The 17,834-nt window shown below is 51.0% G+C and overlaps 2 protein-coding genes across 4 annotated transcripts in view; one reads left to right on the forward strand and one right to left on the reverse strand.

Moving 5' to 3' along the window:
• Nucleotides 1-341: 341 nt before the first annotated feature.
• LOC133135752 (adenosine receptor A2b-like) lies at nt 342-3,715 on the forward strand. Its single transcript, XM_061253047.1, has 2 exons — nt 342-676; nt 2,866-3,715. Exons 1-2 carry the CDS (start codon nt 342-344, stop codon nt 3,713-3,715), a joined length of 1,185 nt encoding a protein of 394 aa, XP_061109031.1.
• Nucleotides 3,716-5,343: 1,628 nt separating this feature from the next.
• Nucleotides 5,344-17,834, reverse strand: part of cadm4 (cell adhesion molecule 4) — an 85,804-nt gene continuing 73,313 nt past the window's right edge. For 2 of the 3 annotated variants that reach the window (XM_061216562.1, XM_061216555.1), the window contains exons 3-9: nt 17,357-17,644; nt 16,035-16,193; nt 15,457-15,547; nt 12,221-12,393; nt 9,642-9,722; nt 8,271-8,399; nt 5,344-7,032 (exon numbers count right to left, since the gene is read on the reverse strand). In XM_061216562.1, coding sequence (XP_061072546.1) covers nt 6,923-7,032; nt 8,271-8,399; nt 9,642-9,722; nt 12,221-12,393; nt 15,457-15,547; nt 16,035-16,193; nt 17,357-17,644 — 1,031 coding nt within the window. In that variant the 3' untranslated portion in view covers nt 5,344-6,922. The remainder of the gene's footprint in view (nt 7,033-8,270; nt 8,400-9,641; nt 9,723-12,220; nt 12,394-15,456; nt 15,548-16,034; nt 16,194-17,356; nt 17,645-17,834) is intronic. The other variant, XM_061216567.1, reaches the window with a different exon arrangement.

Consider the following 17,834-nt stretch of genomic DNA (forward strand, 5'->3'; position numbering starts at 1 on the left):
AGGTGCAGCCTTTCTGAGGCAGCTTGTTTTGCATTGCAGTCTGTGTTTTGTTTGACAGATCTTGCAGCACAATACCTCCAGTTAGATGGCAGTGTTTGCATTCACATTCACAATGTATGTGTACTGTCCAGTGATGTCAAGATAGGGTTTTGCCAGCTGTTAACCCTGTTGCCTGTGTATAAACATTAAAATGTCCAGTGTTAATTAAACTCTTAAACAGAGTACATATGAGTCCAACAGGATTGATTTAACAGTGAACATTTTATTGCGTAGGAAAGGTTACATTGCTAACATACATCTGTTGCCTTCTGTCTTCCCCTGTTGTACTGTGTGGCCCAGCCATGGAGCTGATGTGGCTGTACTCGGTGTGTCAGTGTGTGCTGTACATGTCTGTGATTGGGGTGAGTGTGCGGATGTGTGTGGGTAAGGGTCAGAGGAGCGGGGCTGGGGACGGTGGCAGCGTTTCGGATTGCCTGCGGATGTGCCTGGGCTGGGCGGGGGCCGTGGGGGGTGTGGTGGCCATCCCAGTCTCGGTCCTGCTCAACCTGAGGAGCCCACAGTGCCTGTACACCTGCCTCACCATGGTGTGCTGCCCCCTGCTGGTCAGACAGTTCACCATGTTCTTGTTGCTGCTGCTGACCATCAACTCACACCTCCAGTACAAGCTGGGAGAGAGGTAAGGTCGTGGCTAAGGTATGGCTCTGATAAAAGGGCACTTGCTGGCTCAGGGGGCCCCTAGGGGTGTGTGTGGGGGAGATGGAATGGAAAGAGTGAGGGAGCGTTATGGCTGTATAGGGTAGTTGAAGTCAGTAGGTAGGTGGAAGGATGGGATGGTTGATAGCAACAAGAGAAAAACAAGAACATATGTTTTGGAAGGGACAGCTAAGGACAAGAAAAATACTGAGGTGAAAGGCAGTATGGTTGACTTCCAGAGTTAATAATAGTGAATTCCTTGCCAAAAGAGAAATAACACCAGTGATATAACCCAATATTAAGCCAGTTTTGACAGTGAAATGACAACTGAACAGCCAGTGACTCAGGGATAGGCTGCTGCTGCTGCTGCCACAGGTAAATTGAGGAGAGAAAATTTGGGAGAACAACATGTCATTTCCCCCTCTCTGAAACCCACAGACCAACCTGAGATAGCACAGTTTTCACTGGGTTTTGCAACAAGCCAAAATGTGTTCTTTCTCCGTGACCAGTTATCATTTCTCCATGAAAAGTTTTTAAAAATCAGGTAACGTAAACTTAGCGTGCAGAACACAGGGAAGTTAATGTCCGTTCAATGTTAGTTTTTCCCCTGAGGAATGTGGTTTATGATTATGGTTGCTTATTGACTATCCCAGACACTAAAACACTTTGATGTGAATTGGACCAATAATTATAGAGAAAACAACAAATAACTGCACAACATCTCTATGTTTGGAAGACCATGTTAGACCATGTTACCATGGTGGTCCGAACATCGCTGTATAAATCTGCCCGGTTCATAATCTGTTGTTAGCAACAGCCACACTATGTCACAGTGGAGCACTATTACCAAGCCACTGCATGCTGAAATGGATCATGTATGTGACCTGTACTAAGTTTTATGAAAACGGAAGGAATTATACTTTATGCGCACACAAAAATCAAAGCTGATGTGGAAGTAATTTTTTAGTTATTCGTCATGAAAGTTGCAGTTTTCGTAACAGGGTGAGTTAACTTGGTGTTCGGAACACGGCGAGTCTACATTAGGTCAACTTCTTTCACAATGATGATCTGGGGAAATAAAGTGGGTAGGACTGCAAAGGATTGTGTAGCCAATCAAATATAGCAGGTTACAATGTATTTTTGTAGGCATTAGCCCAGAACGCTGAGACTATTTCTAAAAGAGCCGTTTGATCTGTAATGACTAATGAGTCAGAACCTTCCTTTAACATCTCTTCCAAACGATGGGACCAATTACAGCACCGTGTTCTATCAGTATGTATGGGGCATCAGATTTCTCTTTGGTGCTGAGAGGAGAGTGCCCCCTACTGGGCCAGCAATAACCTAAATTTCCCAGGAGGTCTCCCATCCAAGTATTAACTAAGCCCCGACCTGCTTAGTGCTTGTAATTAGCCATGAGAAGGGTACATGGTGGTATGGCTGCTGTCATTTGTATTCTACTTTAAAACATTTACCCGTTGTTTGATTTGTATCGCTTGACTGGGTTTCTCACACAGCTTGGATTACCACTGAGCCCTTTGAAGCGATTTCCTAATCAAGTCAATTAAGAGTGCAGTGGTTTGTTAATATTCTGCCAGACGTGGCGTGCCATCTGAAAGAGGATGGAGCTGAAAGCTGGGCGTCTGCAGGAAACAAAGCAGAAGGAAGGAGTCTGATGTGACTGTGATAATTAAGGATGATGGATGGGCGGGAAATATTGCAGTCGTTTTTAAGTACAGTGCAGAGAATGCTCTGTTCAAGAGAGTGTCTGAGGTTGTCACTAGTCTAGGTTCTGTGGTGTCTGATCAGGCAGCGTGTCCATTACGTCTGTCCTTAATTAGAGGGGTCTCCTTGGAGATGTAGCACATCCAATCGAAACACAGTGCACTAACAGCTTTCTGTGACCCCGCATGGTCTTGTCTGACCTGGTATTTTCGCCCTGCTTCTCTCCCTCTGTGCAATTTAGGCATTTATAAAAGCCCTTCTAGCCAAAGTGACTTTTAATTAACATGGTTATATATCCACCGCTAGACCAAGAGATACAGTGGCTACAGCTGCAATCAAGTCAGTGGCATAACAGAGATTCAGGCCATACGATCTATGAAATAAAAGGGTTTGTGTGTGTGTGTGTGTGTGTGTGTGTGTGTATTTTTCCTCTCTCCCCCTGTGTGTCAGGTACGCGGTGTTGGTGAGCGGCCCGCGGGCCCTGCTGGCGGTCCTGTTCAGCTGGGTGGGTTCTGTCCTCACCGCCTTCGCTCAGTTCCTCAGCTGGAATGTTCTAGACACCTGGGGCCAATCCCCGGGAGGGGGCACGGCCGGGCTGGGGCTGGGGGGAGCGCCGGGCCCCAACTGGACCACCCCTTTTCCACCGCCCAAATACCCAGGCCCGCAAGACCGTTCCATCATCGGGCAATACCTCCCCTATGGTGGCTTCCTGTCCAAGTTCTACGTGGAGGACCAGCACAACTTCACGTATGCCCAAATCCACGGCAGGCATTGGGGCGTGTGCGCCCTGGACACTGTGCTGAGCCCCGACTTCCTGGTCTATGTCTACAGTGTCACCGCGTTTCTCCTCCCCCTGCTGGTCCTGCTTGCACTCTACCTGGACCTGCTTTGCATGGCGCCCAAGCTGGCCCCAGACCTGTCCCAGGGCCCGAAGAGTCAAGTGGCTCGGTCCCGCTCCCTGGCACTGTCCCTGTGTCTCCTGGTGCTCCTCTGCCTCCCTCTCCACACCTCCAACGCCCTCCTGCTCTTCTCGCCCGGGACCCTGCAGCCCCCCTGGGTCCCCGGCCTCGCCTCCCTCCTCTTTCAGCTCTACGGCCTGGTTCCTCCTCTTCTCCACACCTCCTCCCTCCATCGGGACCATGCCCTCCACACACCCCGCCCGCCGCCTCCCTCTTCCCCTCCTCTGTCTGTTTCCCCGGGGAAGCATTTTGCCGTGGCGCTGTGCTCAGACGCACGGCCCTGCGGCATCTGTTGCCCTCCCTGGGGAGTGAGCAAAGTGAAAGTATGCCCAGAAGTGTAAGGGGCCAACAGGGAGAACACAGCCCTCTGCTTAAACTCTGCCATGAGGACTCAGCCACTCACGCAGTCAGGGATCCTAACCGCAGACTAAAATCTGATCCTAGTCCAAAGCAACATCTCGTATTTAAAATACTGTCATTTTCATGGTAAACGTGTTACTAACCACAGGACCAAATTCAGCCACACATCATAAACTTTTATATTAAAAATGTAATCACTCGGAGCTGATGCTCAATTCAAAAGGTATTTCTCATTTTAAAAGGTAGCCCACACAACACTGCCACCCTAATCTTACCCTACAGTAAAATCCATCAGCATTGTGCCTTTAGTGATACTTAGCACAGAATCAAAATTGAGTTCATTACACCTTGTTTACCAAGCAACAGGAAAATGCTGCAAGGTACTGAGGCAAAATGAATGTTTGTGTGAATTCCATTTTTGCTATGATTGAACTTGGAGCTCTGCCTCACACTTAAATAAAAGCACTTGTTCATACTAATTGGATTGCATTTTGGATTTTTCCCCCCAGCCTTGGGTGAATGTTTTTTTTCTCTCTCTCTCTCAGTATCTCACTCTCGAAAGCAAACACAGCAGGCGCAAATAGAAAATCTAAGCCAAAATAGCCAATAAGAAATCCGTAAACTATATGACCACAAGGGCTCACAATGTAACACATACGGACGCACACACAAACACAGACTCACACTCACACAAATGCATGAAGGTGTACATTCTCTAGACAGAGGGGATAGTTGCAGATACTGCCTTCAAACTGCCAGTGTCTCTTGGGGAAGAAACCAAGACCAATCGGTCTCCATAGAGACAGACCATTGAAGTAAGCGTCCTCTTCGCCGAAAGCATCTCGCTTGTTGATGGGAACTCTCTCAGCTTTTAACACGAATAAAGTCGTTTCCATCAATCAGTCACGCCAGCACCAAAAAGTGCATTGAATGGCTAAATCCTTGGGATGGTACTGGCTCCTTCTCAAGTGACAGAAGTCCGTTATGAACCTTTGTTATACCAGGTTTTACAGTGCTATAAGCCACACTGATTTGAGGTAATCCGTGCCAATTATGAACTCTGATCTGGCCCAAACCTTTCAGCACTGTGTGAGGAGCTCCATTAGTTTGATTGCTGTTAGCAATCAATGTAACCGTTAGCCTTTATGACAGACAAAACGCATCGCCTCACCATCAATACAGAACAAATGCATCGATTCAACGCTGCGATCGCCCAGCTGGCTTTTAAATCCACTTCTGCACCCAGGTGAACAAACAACAGCCTTTCTAATGGTTCCGACATAATCATACACTGTATTGATCTTGTGCAAAATAATGGATGCCATGCCGTCCCGTACACTGAGTTTTATTCACAGTTGTCTTCCCCTTTTCCTTCACTCACTGATTCAGTATTTTTTTTTTCCTTTCTCTGTCAGGTAACTTGTTGTCTCAGCTCCTTTTTCATCCCTTTCTCTTCCTCAGTCCCGGACCCCTGCAGAGCCATCCTTCTATCCCTTTTTCCAACCTGCTAATTCAAAGCTTTCGTCTGATTTGCTTTATTTTTATTCCCCTGGCCTCTGAATAACTAATGATCATTACAAAAAAAACTGGCGCCTCACTCGCTACCCACTTATTTTTAAAGTCTTTTTTATTTTATCGTGCTTTGTATCTTTCCCCTATAAAGAAATACAGTTAGCTATATCAACAGCGACGCGTGGACTACAAATTAAAGAGGAGAGCAAGAGACAGCGGAAGAGGCAGACACGGACCGCCACAGAGGACAGACAAGGATAGAAACAGGAAGAAATAGAGGAGAGGAAAGGAAGAGAGAGAAAGGAACGACAGCAGTTTCTACAGAAAAAACAAACATGGGAAGTGTATACAATTAATAACAATTACAATAATAATAATAATAACAGTAATAATAATAATAATAATAACAATAACAACAATCGTAATAGTCAAAATAATAATGATAATTAATAAAAACCAATAAGACCTCAGGTATTTCATAATGACAAAATGAAATGATTTTTTTTTTCCTTTTTCTTTTGTTTTTTTCAAAGATCACTTAACAGTATTTTTTCGGCTTTGCACCGCTAGGCTAATAATAATTCTGATATTCTGTGTTAGTATAGTAACATCGGTTCATAATACGTTCCAAAGTAAATATTTTTTTGTTGTTTTTTTTTAAAAGATTCATTTCATGTTCTTGTCACTTTTTTATACAAATAACATTTAATTTCAGAGATATGTATCATTGTGTATCTGTATTCTGTCTGTTTAGCACTCAAAAAGCAACCCTTTGTCTGTTCATACATCTTGTTTTTCCAGTTTGTCCATTCTCTCAGTGTTACGTTCATTCAAGCCTTTTATTCTCTTATAATAGGATTTAAAATAATCTGTCGTCTTTCTCAACCGTCAGCGCGTCATGCCCTTTTCCCTTTCACTCATGATGAGACAATCCATCAACAGTGACCAAACAATGGGAGAGAGATTACAAGGGAGAGAAGGAACGAGAAAGAGCGAAAGAGAAAATACTTCAGTAGTACAAATAGTTCCAGAGGACGGACTGAGAGAGAACAGAGTGAGGACCTCACATCGGCACGTGCTCATGAAAAGGCTCGCCCGGCATATCGATTATTTAATATAGATACGTAGGGGGTGGGGCTTCTATTTACATGTATTTGTATTCTTATATGTATGTATTTGTATCCCCTGTGTGGCACCTTGGTTTATTGTCAAGATGATGTATGTGAGTTTTTTTTAAATCTTAGTGGCTATGAGGCTTTGGCAATTTAAATATTTCTTATGTCACTCATTCAATACCTCACAAGGCAAACCCAGCACCGCCATACACCCATCTTCCCACTACCGTCCTCTGTCTTGGCAGGTTATGGGCTGTGTGATGTGTTCTGACTTCAGCACTTCTCTCTGGGTTTTTCTCTCAGTCGGTCTCACTCGGCTAAGCACAGTGCACAGGGTGGGATTATTATCCCTCTTTTCTTCTTTCTCTCCATCGCAAAAAAAAACAAAAAAACAAAACAGTCCCTCTCCCTCGCCCTCTCACAATGCCTGCACCCCCCCCTCCCCTATATGGCACGGGTGTGATATGTGGGTCATCGTTCCCGGTTTGACAGTCTTGCAGTGTGTGGTTGTGGAGAATGCCGTGGTACGGTCGCAGTCGAGGAGGCTGCCAGCAGAGGGCGCTACAGTAAATACTCCTTCTTGCCCTCCCTGGAGTCGTTGCCGTTGAGGAAGGCTTCTTGGACCTCGCCGTGCTCGTCCAGGCCACTGGCCTCGTGGGTCAGGTAGGAGCCTGGGAGGGGGAGAGCCGGAGCGTTAGAGGGAACGCACACTCTCACAAATACTGTCACAGTGGAGGTACACTTTTCTTCTTCGTGATCAAACTTCCCGAATGTTCCCCCGAATGTTCTCTTTGGGTACAAATGAGTACCTTTTCCAAGCAACAAAAGGTACAAATTAATTATATATTGCTGGCTAAATTTTATGCACCTATAGGGTATCGCCCCGGCGACAAGCGTTTGTACCTTTATTTCTGAGAGTGCAGGGAGGTGATAACTGTGACTCCTTTACTGACAGTGTGTTGGCGCTCCGGCTAGTTTGTCTCAGGTTTGTGACTGACACTGGGACTCACAGACTCCCAGCCTCCCTCGCCCCTCCCCCACCCGCTCTAAAATTGTAATTGCAGAGTCCTTTATTGGCAGGAAGGGCATGCTCCAAGGCTGCAAAACCTCTTAAAATGATGCAGAAGGGAAGGAGGCTTTTATGGACGGAGTATAACGCGGCAAACTGAAAGGCCATAAACAAAATCGTCCGGCCGCTTTCCCCCACCTCTCTACAGGGCCTGACTGGAGGACGTAAATCACTGTCAACCGTCCCTCTCTGTCCCTGTGGCCCCTGACTACAGCGCACCCTCCTCCTCCACCTGCTTTCTCACATTCAAACGCATCTCCAAATCCAAACTCAACCTCAAATCCAAATGCAAATGCAAATCTCACAGGGCTGTGCAGAGACTTTTTGAGGGGCACGCCAACCTAGATTCTTTGACACCCATTTATTGTACAGAATATATTTGACCATATTGATCAAATGAAAATCACTAATATATCTTTTTTTAACAAATGAAAGGGGCACTTTGGGCAAAAGGGGCAGGTGCCAAATGCCATTAATGTGTAGGGGCGGCCTGTAGCGTAGTGATTAAGGTAACATGACTGGGACCCGCAAGGTCGGTGGTTCTAATCCTGGTGTAGCCACAATAAGATCCCCACAGCTGTTGGGCCCTTGAGCAAGGCCCTTAACCCTGCATTGCTCCAGGGGAGGATTGTCTCCTTCTTAGTCTAATCAATTGTACGTCGCTCTGGATAAGAGCGTCTGGCAAATGCCAATAATGTAATGTAATGTGTTTGGGCACCAGAACCACCCCCTCTCCTCATGCCTGAAGTCTAATACGCTTTACTGAAGTGAGTGGGGCTCGCAACGGACGTCTCCCATCCATTGCGAGCCCCAGTGGAAGATGGGTAAAGGCTTCCTCACCTTTCTGCCTGACGGAGCACCAGATGGTGACGATGAGCACGCAGATGACGGCGAAGACCAGCAGAGCCAGAATGCCCCCTATCACAGCATAGGGTACTGCACTCTGAGTCTCCACCACCGCCCCGGGATCTGGGACGGACACACAGAGCGTCAGTACAGCGCAAACACCGCCCCCCTATGGGAACAAGTAGGAACGGCACTGCGGAGCGGGGTGGCAGTCTCACGCTGTTCTGAGGAGGAAAGAGCAGCAGCAGAATTAAGGAACCTGAGGGCTTCGTGTCGTGACAGAGCCTCACGTCATGACGGAATGGACAGCTGTGACCAATACATGACACACGACAGGAAGCGTAGACGAGTGAACACGGTAGCTACACTGTCTCGTGTGTGCATGAACATGACATAGAAGAAAAGCGGGCAGGGAGGCTAATACAGTCTATATAAAGTACAATGGAACAGCAGTGATGTATTCTTTCTGGTCACAAAGACAGAGAGAGGAAGAGAGAGCTGGAGGTGGGGGGGAAAGAAGAGAAAGAAAAAAGCTGAAAAGAGGAGATAGAGAGAGAGATCGAGAGACAGACAGAGACGGAGATTCAAGGTCTGTTCAGTAATATTTCATGAGAGATAAAAAATTAACATAGCCGCCCCTACTGCGATTTGAGAGTGCCAGAGGCTGAGCATTTAAAGATTGACAGAGCGGCTGCCTCAAGACTCCTCTCTCCTTGACATTTTGGCAGGCTGGCGTCTTTAAAAAGCCAGCAGGTATCTGTCGTGTAGCCGCTGGGATGGGAATGTGTGCTTTGTGTGCCCGCAGGACAAAGCGGCCGGCTCTACTCAACACGCCGAAATACACACGCTCAGGCGCTCCCCCCTGACCGAACATACGACACGGCGTTCTCCGCTGCCATGAAAGACTTCCGAACCGAAAAACATATTATTGCGCATTTTCCTTTTTGTCTCCTTACCGTTGACTATTGCGAGCCCTGCTCCGCCAGCGTAAACGCGTCTCTAAGAAGCGGAGCTGACTGTCGGCGCAGAGCAGGCTGTCAGGGGGTGATAAAAGACTTCCTCGGCGCAGTTACATAACCTGGGCACACACATGCCATCACACAGGCAGCGCTGGCGGCGTTAGGAGAGAGGAGGGGTGACGGTGTTTTGTGTCAGCGCGGGACTGGTAGTGAATGAAAAGGGCATGAGAGGGGAAGGTCACTGCAGACGAACGGGAGCGAGCATCACTGAGAGAGGAGAGAGAAGGTGAGAGAGAGAGAGATAGAGGGGAGGGCCGACCCCGGGGTCACCCAGGAAACGCAGTGATTGACGGCAGGGAAAGAAAGGGCGATAGGAGGCGGGTTTGAAGGGAAGCCGGTTGTTTACCTCTGGGGCTTGCGCCATCGATTGGGGTTAGGGAGGTTGGGACTGAGGTGGGAGGGGCCGTGGGGGTGACAGACACATTCTCTACGAGGCACACATGGCAGAGGGAGAGAGGCAATGTTACACACACACATGCAATGGGACTACATCTACTGCAGGACAACAGTGACAGAGGAGTGGGCGCTACGCTAAGACAATGCTACACTAACACAAGAAATGGTGGGGGGGGGGGCATCTTTCTACGGGTTAATGCATCAGTGGCACTCTGAAAACTCGACAGCTGGTTTTGGTTCTGCTGGGACCGAATGTCAGCGCGCGTGTGAGTGTGTGAGAGCGTAGGAGTGTGTGAATGAGCTCTAACAGTTACCCGGCTGAGGTCTGTTGCGGTTGAGTCACTGCACACTTGCAATGGCGGCTTTCAATCAGCAGAGTGCAGCAGATTCCCGCGGTCTCCTCCCACAGTTAAGCATGCTTACAGGAAACTTCAAACTCCTTTCCCCCCAAGTCTGCATCGTCCCTCATCCCTCTCTCCTCCTCCCCTTCTCAAAAGCCCTTTCCTTGCCTTCCTGAAATCATCCATTTCTCTCTCTCGTCTTCCTCTACTATTCTCCCAGAGCTGGTATTTGTCTTGTCAACATATCGCTCCCCCCCCCCCCCCCCACGTACTTATCCTCCTCCAGTCCTCTCATATGCTGTCCTCCCTCCCTCCCTCCCTCGCTCATTATCTGGCACACATGCTAAGTGGGAGTGCGCGTGTGTGTCTTTCGGATTTCTCAGGTTCACGTAAGGGAAAGGGATTAATGGCGAAGACCCGGAGGATCATTAATTGGATGATGATTAATTTGGTACAGCCCTAAGAACTCCGCCCAGTCAGGGCTGCTGCATTGTTAACGGATGACACCTCACTACACCAACCCCCCCCCCCCCACACACACACCCACACACACACACTCTCCTCCCCCCAATCCTCTCTGCCTTCTCCTCTCCTGGAATCTCAATCCCTCTCTCACTCCTCTCCATTGTGCATTCCCCCTCTTGTAAATACAGACATTAGGTGACAGCAGGCATTAAAGTCAACACACAACGAAGCGCCACCAAAGCCAGCTCGGAGGAGGTCTTGTATCACAGAAAGAAATCCCCCCCCCCCCCCCCACCTCCAGTATCAAAATACGTATGAGCAGCATCTGATTTCCACAGTCTCCATCTTCAGTCTCACTCCATTAATTAAGGGACTATGTTACTTCTTCCAATTAGTACCACAGCTCATTAACACAAAGACATTACTCGTCCTTCCAGGAGCATCACCATCTCGCTCTCCATATCCATCTCTCCATCTTTTCATTCCCCCCTCTCCCCCTCCCCCTCCCCTCCCCTCTTCCGCACCGCTCGCAACAATTCAATTCTAATGGGGTTCACTGGCAGCTCAATCCATCGCGGCAGCGAATTGCTTTTCAATTGCATAAGCGCGTCTTCAGGGGCCTTGGAGACAATCAAAACATTCAGCTCAATCACCGCTCTTCTTTGCAAGTGGTGAGAAAAAGAAAAAAAAAATGACTTGGGTGCATGCGAAATCAAATAGGCACGTCAAAATTCCCCCTGTGCACCGCAAAAAAAAAAAAAAGCCCAAAAAAAACGTGTATCAATACATCTCATCCAACTGACGGCATTCTCTCAAAAGGAAACCAACCCGTAGTTCTGATAGCTAGATAAACCATCTCTATCAGACTGACATTACAAAAGCAGCCCTCCATTTTGTGCCCGCATCGCCCATAAACCTGACAGCGCGGGAGACGCAGCTGGGAGGGGGATCCATTTTTCTGTGATGTCATAGAAGTATGATTCCAGCTGACTCATCTCCCGCAGACTCTGGCTTATCCCGTCTCCCCACAATGCACCTGGGGGGAGCCGGGCGGCGAGCGTGTCCAATCCGCCGCCGGCAGCCCTGCGCCAGCGCGTTGACCGCCCGCCGACCCCCGGCCCAGGCCAGGTGGGGCAGGGGCGGCTCGCAGGGGCGGGGAACGGGAACGCCGCCGACTTGGCAGGAGAAGCCGAGCCGGTGTCCCTGGAGCCGCACACGTCCCTGGCACGGGCGCGGGAGACGATGTGTGGCAGTCCCACCCACTGTCCCCCCCCCCCCCCCCCCCCCCCGGAGGAGCGCACAGATACGCCTGATGCCTGCACTTACTGCCGACGGGGCCCGAGTCCAACAGCCTACTTTCGACAGGAAAAAAGGAACACCTGCACCTGTCATTCCCCAACACGCACCAGCATGCCTTCACCAGCAGGGGGCCGCCACGCCGAGCGCCGCGGCACTCCAGTAATCAATCACTTTGTCTCTCGCAAACGGGGAAACGGGTTTTTAAACACGGGGTCGGATGGGTTCGCCAGAAGTTGCATTTCGGAGTTTTATAAACACGTGTAGAAGCTGAAGAGGATTGTTATTATTCATATCTGATTACATGTTTGTTTGATATGTGTTAGCGCCGAGTTGAAGGGCTTGTCTGATTGTGTTTGTCGGCGATGAATCCTCAGCGCCGTGCCGCTGACAGGCAGCTGGAGCGACGGGAGGGGAGGTGTCTCACCGTACACCAGCAGGGTGTAGTGGTCGGCCGCCCGGCCGTAGTTGTTGTGCGCCTGGCAGAGGTAGGTTCCGTTGTGGGCCTGGCTGAGCCTCGACACCGTCAGGGTGGGCCCCGCCGTCTCCGCCCTCTCCGGGAGCGTGTCGTTCACCCGCGACCACTGCACATTCCGCGGGCTGGAGAGAGAGAGAGAGAGAGAGAGGGAGAGGGAGAGGAGACAGAGAGAGAGGGAGAGAGAGAGGCAGGGAGAGAGAGAGAGAGAGAGAGAGAGAGAGAGAGAGAGGGGAGGGAGGGAGGGAGGGAGAGGAGAGAGAAAGAGGGAGGGAGAGGGAGAGGAGGGAGGGAGAAAGAGAGAGAGGGAGAGAGAGAGGCAGGGAGAGAGGGAGGGAGGGAGGGAGAGGAGGAGAGAGAGAGGGAGGGAGGGAGAGGAGAGAGAAAGAGAGGGTGAGGGAGGGAGGGAGAAAGAGAACGAGGGTGAGGGAGGGAGGGAGAGAGAGGGTGAGGGAGGGAGAAAGAGAGAGAGGGTGAGGGAGGGAGGGAGGGAGGGAGGGAGAAAGAGAGAGAGGGTGAGGGAGGGAGGGAGGGAGAAAGAGAGAGAGGGTGAGGGAGGGAGGGAGGGAGGGAGAAAGAGAGAGGGTGAGGGAGGGAGGGAGGGAGGGAGGGAGAGGAGACAGAGCCAGGGAGGGAGGGAGGGAGGGAGAGAGGGTGAGGAGAGGGAGGAAGGGAGGGGGGTGGGAGGGAGAGGGGATAGAGAGGCAGAGAGGGAGGGAGAGAGAGAAAGAGAGAGGGAGGGAGAGAAGCAGAGAGAGGGAGGGAGAGAGAAAAAGAGAGAGGGAGGGCGAGGGAGAGAGGGAGGGGGTGTGAGGGAGAGAGATGGAGAGATAGGGTGAGAGTGAGAGAGAGGGGGATAGAGAGAGAGGCAGAGAGGGAGGGAGAGCGAGAAGAGAGAGGGAGGGAGAGAAGCAGAGAGAGGGAGGAAGAGAGAGAAAGAGAGAGGGAGGGAGCAGGAGAGAGGGAGCAATAGAGAGAGGAAGAGTAATAGGAAAGGGGAAGGAGAGAGTGAGAAGAAATCGGGGAGAGAAGGGGAAGGAGGTAAAAAGAGAAAAATAGTCAGGGTTGAGAAAAGAAAGACAGCGAAGGATAACAAGAGGGAGTGAAAGAATGTGAGGAAAGAGAAATACAGAGAGTGAGGGGGAGATGGATGGGAGGAGGAGAATAGAAGGGGGTGCAGATAGAGGAGGCAGAGGAAATGGACCGAAAAACCAGGGAGGAGGCAGGAGAGAATGGACAGATGAGGGGAGCCAGAGAGTGGGAGGCACAGAAAAACAGAAAAACAAGAGAAAGGGATAGAGAAGACAAAGAGAGGGAGGGGGGGAAAGAAGAAGGGACAGAAGGGAACAGAGGATGGGATGAGGGGGATTAGTGGGGGATCCACGCTGCGGCAGACGGACAGACTGACAGATGGACCCGGCAAACGGGCTGAAAGCCGATCGCGGGCCCGCTGGCGACGGTATCCACACCTCTCATCCGCTCTGGACAAATTACAGCCCGCCGTCCTGTGAGCAGCTAATCCTGCCCGAGGGGAAGCTTTTAATTAAATCCTGCCCATGCGTGGCCCAGCAACGGCCCAAGACAAACAAACACGCCAGTCCACACCCCCACCGCGTCACAGAGCCCGCTCACACAGAGCAGCCCCTTACACAGAGCCCGAAGCCCCCTTACACAGAGCCCGGAGCCCGGAGCCCGGAGCCGCTCACACAGAGCACGCTCGCACAGAGCACAGAGCACAGAGCAGAGCACAGAGCACAGAGCACAAAGCACAGAGCAGAGCACAGAGCACAGAGCACAGAGCACGTTCACAAAGAGCACAGAGCCGCTCACACAGTGCACAGAGCACAGAGCACGTTCACACAGAGCACAGAGCACGTTCACACAGAGCATAGAGCCGCTCACACAGAGCACAGAGCAGAGCACAGAGCACAGAGCACAGAGCACAGAGCACAGAGCACAGAGCACGTTCACAAAGAGCACAGAGCCGCTCACACAGTGCACAGAGCACAGAGCACGTTCACACAGAGCACAGAGCACGTTCACACAGAGCACAGAGCACGTTCACACAGAGCTGCTCACACAGAGCACAGAGCACAGAGCTGCTCACACAGAGCACAGAGCACAGAGCACAGAGCTGCTCACACAGAGCACAGAGCACAGAGCACGTTCACACAGAGCACAGAGCACAGAGCACAGAGCACAGAGCCCGCTCACTCTGCCGCTGAGTAACGCGTGAGTGACAGATGGTCGCCGTGGCGAGGCCACGCCCGCTGGCGGTATGGGGCTGTGGCCACAGTGCTCGAGGCGACTCAGCGCGATCGAGGAAAGCTTAATCAATTCCCCTCTTCAGCGAGACTGGAGGAGAGCTATCTGCTTTTGGTGATTGTAAAGTTCCCGTTTGGACCTCCGACCACTGATCCAGGAACAGTGAGAGATGGGAAGGATTTGGGGCTGCGGTTGCAGGTTGGGGTGGGACTGGACTTGCTCAGCCCCAGGTGGGGTGGAACTGAACTTGCTCAGCCCCAGGTGGGGTGGCAGATTTACATTAAATATAATAGATATGCTCACAGACACACACAGAGGCAGTTGAAGTTCAAAAGTGTGAGGTGAGGTCAGTTGGCACACATCCAAACTTTGACTCATAAATAAAAGCAAGAGTGAGTTTTTTATTCAAGGCAGAAAATTCCTTTTCCCTGAAACCTGGTTATCGCCAAACAGGCTAAACTTCATGAATAAAATACACATTTTCATTTTTTAAGTCAAAGTTAAGGGCAAAGTTTTATTGAATCCAGGCTGTAGTTCAAGCACAAAGATATCAGCACTCACTAGCTCCCTAACTTATACACTCACACACAGAAACATTCACACACACTCACACTCACATACGCACGCACACACACACACACTCACTCTCTCACACACACACACACACACACACACTTAGAAACATTCACACACTCACACACACACACACACCCACACATGCACACACTCACACACACCCACACTCACTCTCACACACACACACACACACACACACTCAGGAACATTCACACAAACTCACACACACACACACACACACACACTCAGAAACATTCACACAGGCTCACACACACTCACACACACATTCACACACACACACTCACACACACACTCACTCACACACTCACACACTCACACACACTCACAGTGGGTTTCCGATCACCGAGCAGAGGAGGCTGAGGGAGTCCCCCTCCCTGAGTATTCCGGGTGGAGGGATGATCCTCACCGTGGGGGCGACTGCAGAGAGAGAGAGGCAGAGTGGTGCTCATGAGCCCAGCACAGCACCGCTGGTGTGCAGTTACAGCACAATACAGCTGCGTAAGTCTGATCTTCACAACACACATCCATCTCACCTGGCTAGCTGTAGCAGCAGTCATATTCTACACAAGAGGCAGGTAATGACATTTTGTGTGAAGATTACACTGGAGCTTTGGTAAAGTGTTTATAGCGGCACAGTAATTCTACAGTGTGTGAGGACACAAGGCTTACAGTGGACGTTGAGTCAGTAATGCAGTGTGTGTGGATGTAGGGCTTATACTGGACATCGAGTCAGTAATGCAGTGTGTGTGGATGCAGGGTTTACAGTGGACATTGAGTCAGTAATGCAGTGTGTGGGGACACAAGGCTTACAGTGGACATCCAGTCGGTAATGCAGTGTGTGGGGACACAAGGCTTACAGTGGACACTGAGTCAGTAATGCAGTGTGTGGGGACGCAGGGCTTACAGTGGACATCCAGTCGGTAGTGGCGGATTTTCTTCTGCGGCAGGGAAGGGTGCAAGGCCTCACAGCTGATTGGAGCGCCATTGTCCCGCCTCTCCACCGGGATACGGATGGTATTGGAGACGCTGTACGTCTTCCCGTAGTCCTGCTGTGACACCTCCCCTGAGAGAGAGAGGGAAAAAGACAGAGAGGGGGAGGGAGAGAGAGACAGCTTTAACATACCGTTATTGTGACACTACAACAAAGCATCACACGGCACAGAAAACCATCAACCCCCACACAAGGAGGGAAGAGAGAAAGAGAGAAGACAGAGAGCAAGAGAAGAGAGGGAAGTCAGTGCAAAATAGATTTATTTCACAGCGAGTCTTTATCACAAACTCTTTGACATGCCTCCATGCTGAGTTTAAAAAGAAACAGCCGAGCTAAGGGTAGAGATAAAGGAAGGAGATGGAAGATGGAGGAGGGCGAGATAGCGTCTTAATTAAAGCGGGTTTCTATCAGTCAGGATCGGCGTAACCTCTAATGTCACTCCATATTTAATTCATGCGGGCGCAGGGCGTTCTGGACAGGGGAGCTGTGCTTGTGTAACCTCGTCACGTCAACGGAGCGGCCCTTTGAACCCAGAGCAATTAGCATGGGAGGGACGGGGGCCACGGACTGACAGAATGACAGATGTGATGGACGGGGCCACAGACGGACAGACAGATGGACGTGACAGACATGAAGGACAGACAGACGGACGGGGCAAGCGGGGTGATGGACAGACAGACAGACAGACAGACAGACAGACGGACAGACGGGGCAAGCGGGGTGATGGACAGACAGACAGACAGACGGACAGACAGACGGGGCAAGCGGGGTGATGGACAGACAGACAGACAGACGGGGCAGGTGGGGTGATGGATAGACAGACAGACGGACGGGGCAGGCGGGGTGATGGACAGACAGACAGGCAGACGGACAGGGCAGGTGGGGTGATGGACAGACAGACAGATGGGGTGATGGACAGACAGACAGACAGACAGACAGACAGACGGAAGGGGCGGGTGATGGACAGACAGACGGACGGGTGATGGACAGACAGACAGACAGACAGACAGACGGAAGGGGCGGGTGATGGACAGACAGACAGACAGACAGACAGACAGACAGACGGGGTGGGTGGGGTGACGGACAGACAGACAGACAGACAGACAGACAGACAGACAGACGGGCGGGCGGGCGGGCAGGCGTGGTGATGGACAAACAGACAGGCAGACAGACAGATGGGCGGGCGTGGAGATGGACAGACAGACAGACAGACGGACGGGCGGACGGCGGGGCACCTGGGATCTCTCGGCGGTCACGCATCCACCGCAGCGTGGCGGGGGGCTTGCTCCGGGGGGACAGGCACACCAGCACCACCTCGCCCCCCTCCACCGCCTCCGTCTTCACCTCCACGGTGGGCGTTTCGGGGGGCACGCTGACGGTCAGCGTGGCCACCTGGTGGTGCGTGTCGTCCGTGTAGAGCTGGCAGAAGTAGCCGCCCTCGTCCCACACGCTGACGTTGCTCAGGGCGATGCGCACCAGCCTCGGAGTGAACAGCACCATCTGGAACCGGTCGTCTTTCAGAGCTGAGAGGGACAGAGGGAGCGAAGGAGGAGAGAAAACAGGGAGAAGGAGGAGGGAGAGAAGGAGGAACAGGCGAGGGAGAGACGGCGGAGGAGAGGAGGTGGGATGGAGCGAGATGGATCGAGGCAGAGGCGGGGGGCCGAAAAGAGCGAGGGAGAAAAAGAACAGGGGAGAAGGTGGGATGAAGAGAGA

This window comes from Conger conger, chromosome 1, assembly GCF_963514075.1.
Source record: "Conger conger chromosome 1, fConCon1.1, whole genome shotgun sequence".
Classification (NCBI taxonomy): domain Eukaryota; kingdom Metazoa; phylum Chordata; class Actinopteri; order Anguilliformes; family Congridae; genus Conger; species Conger conger.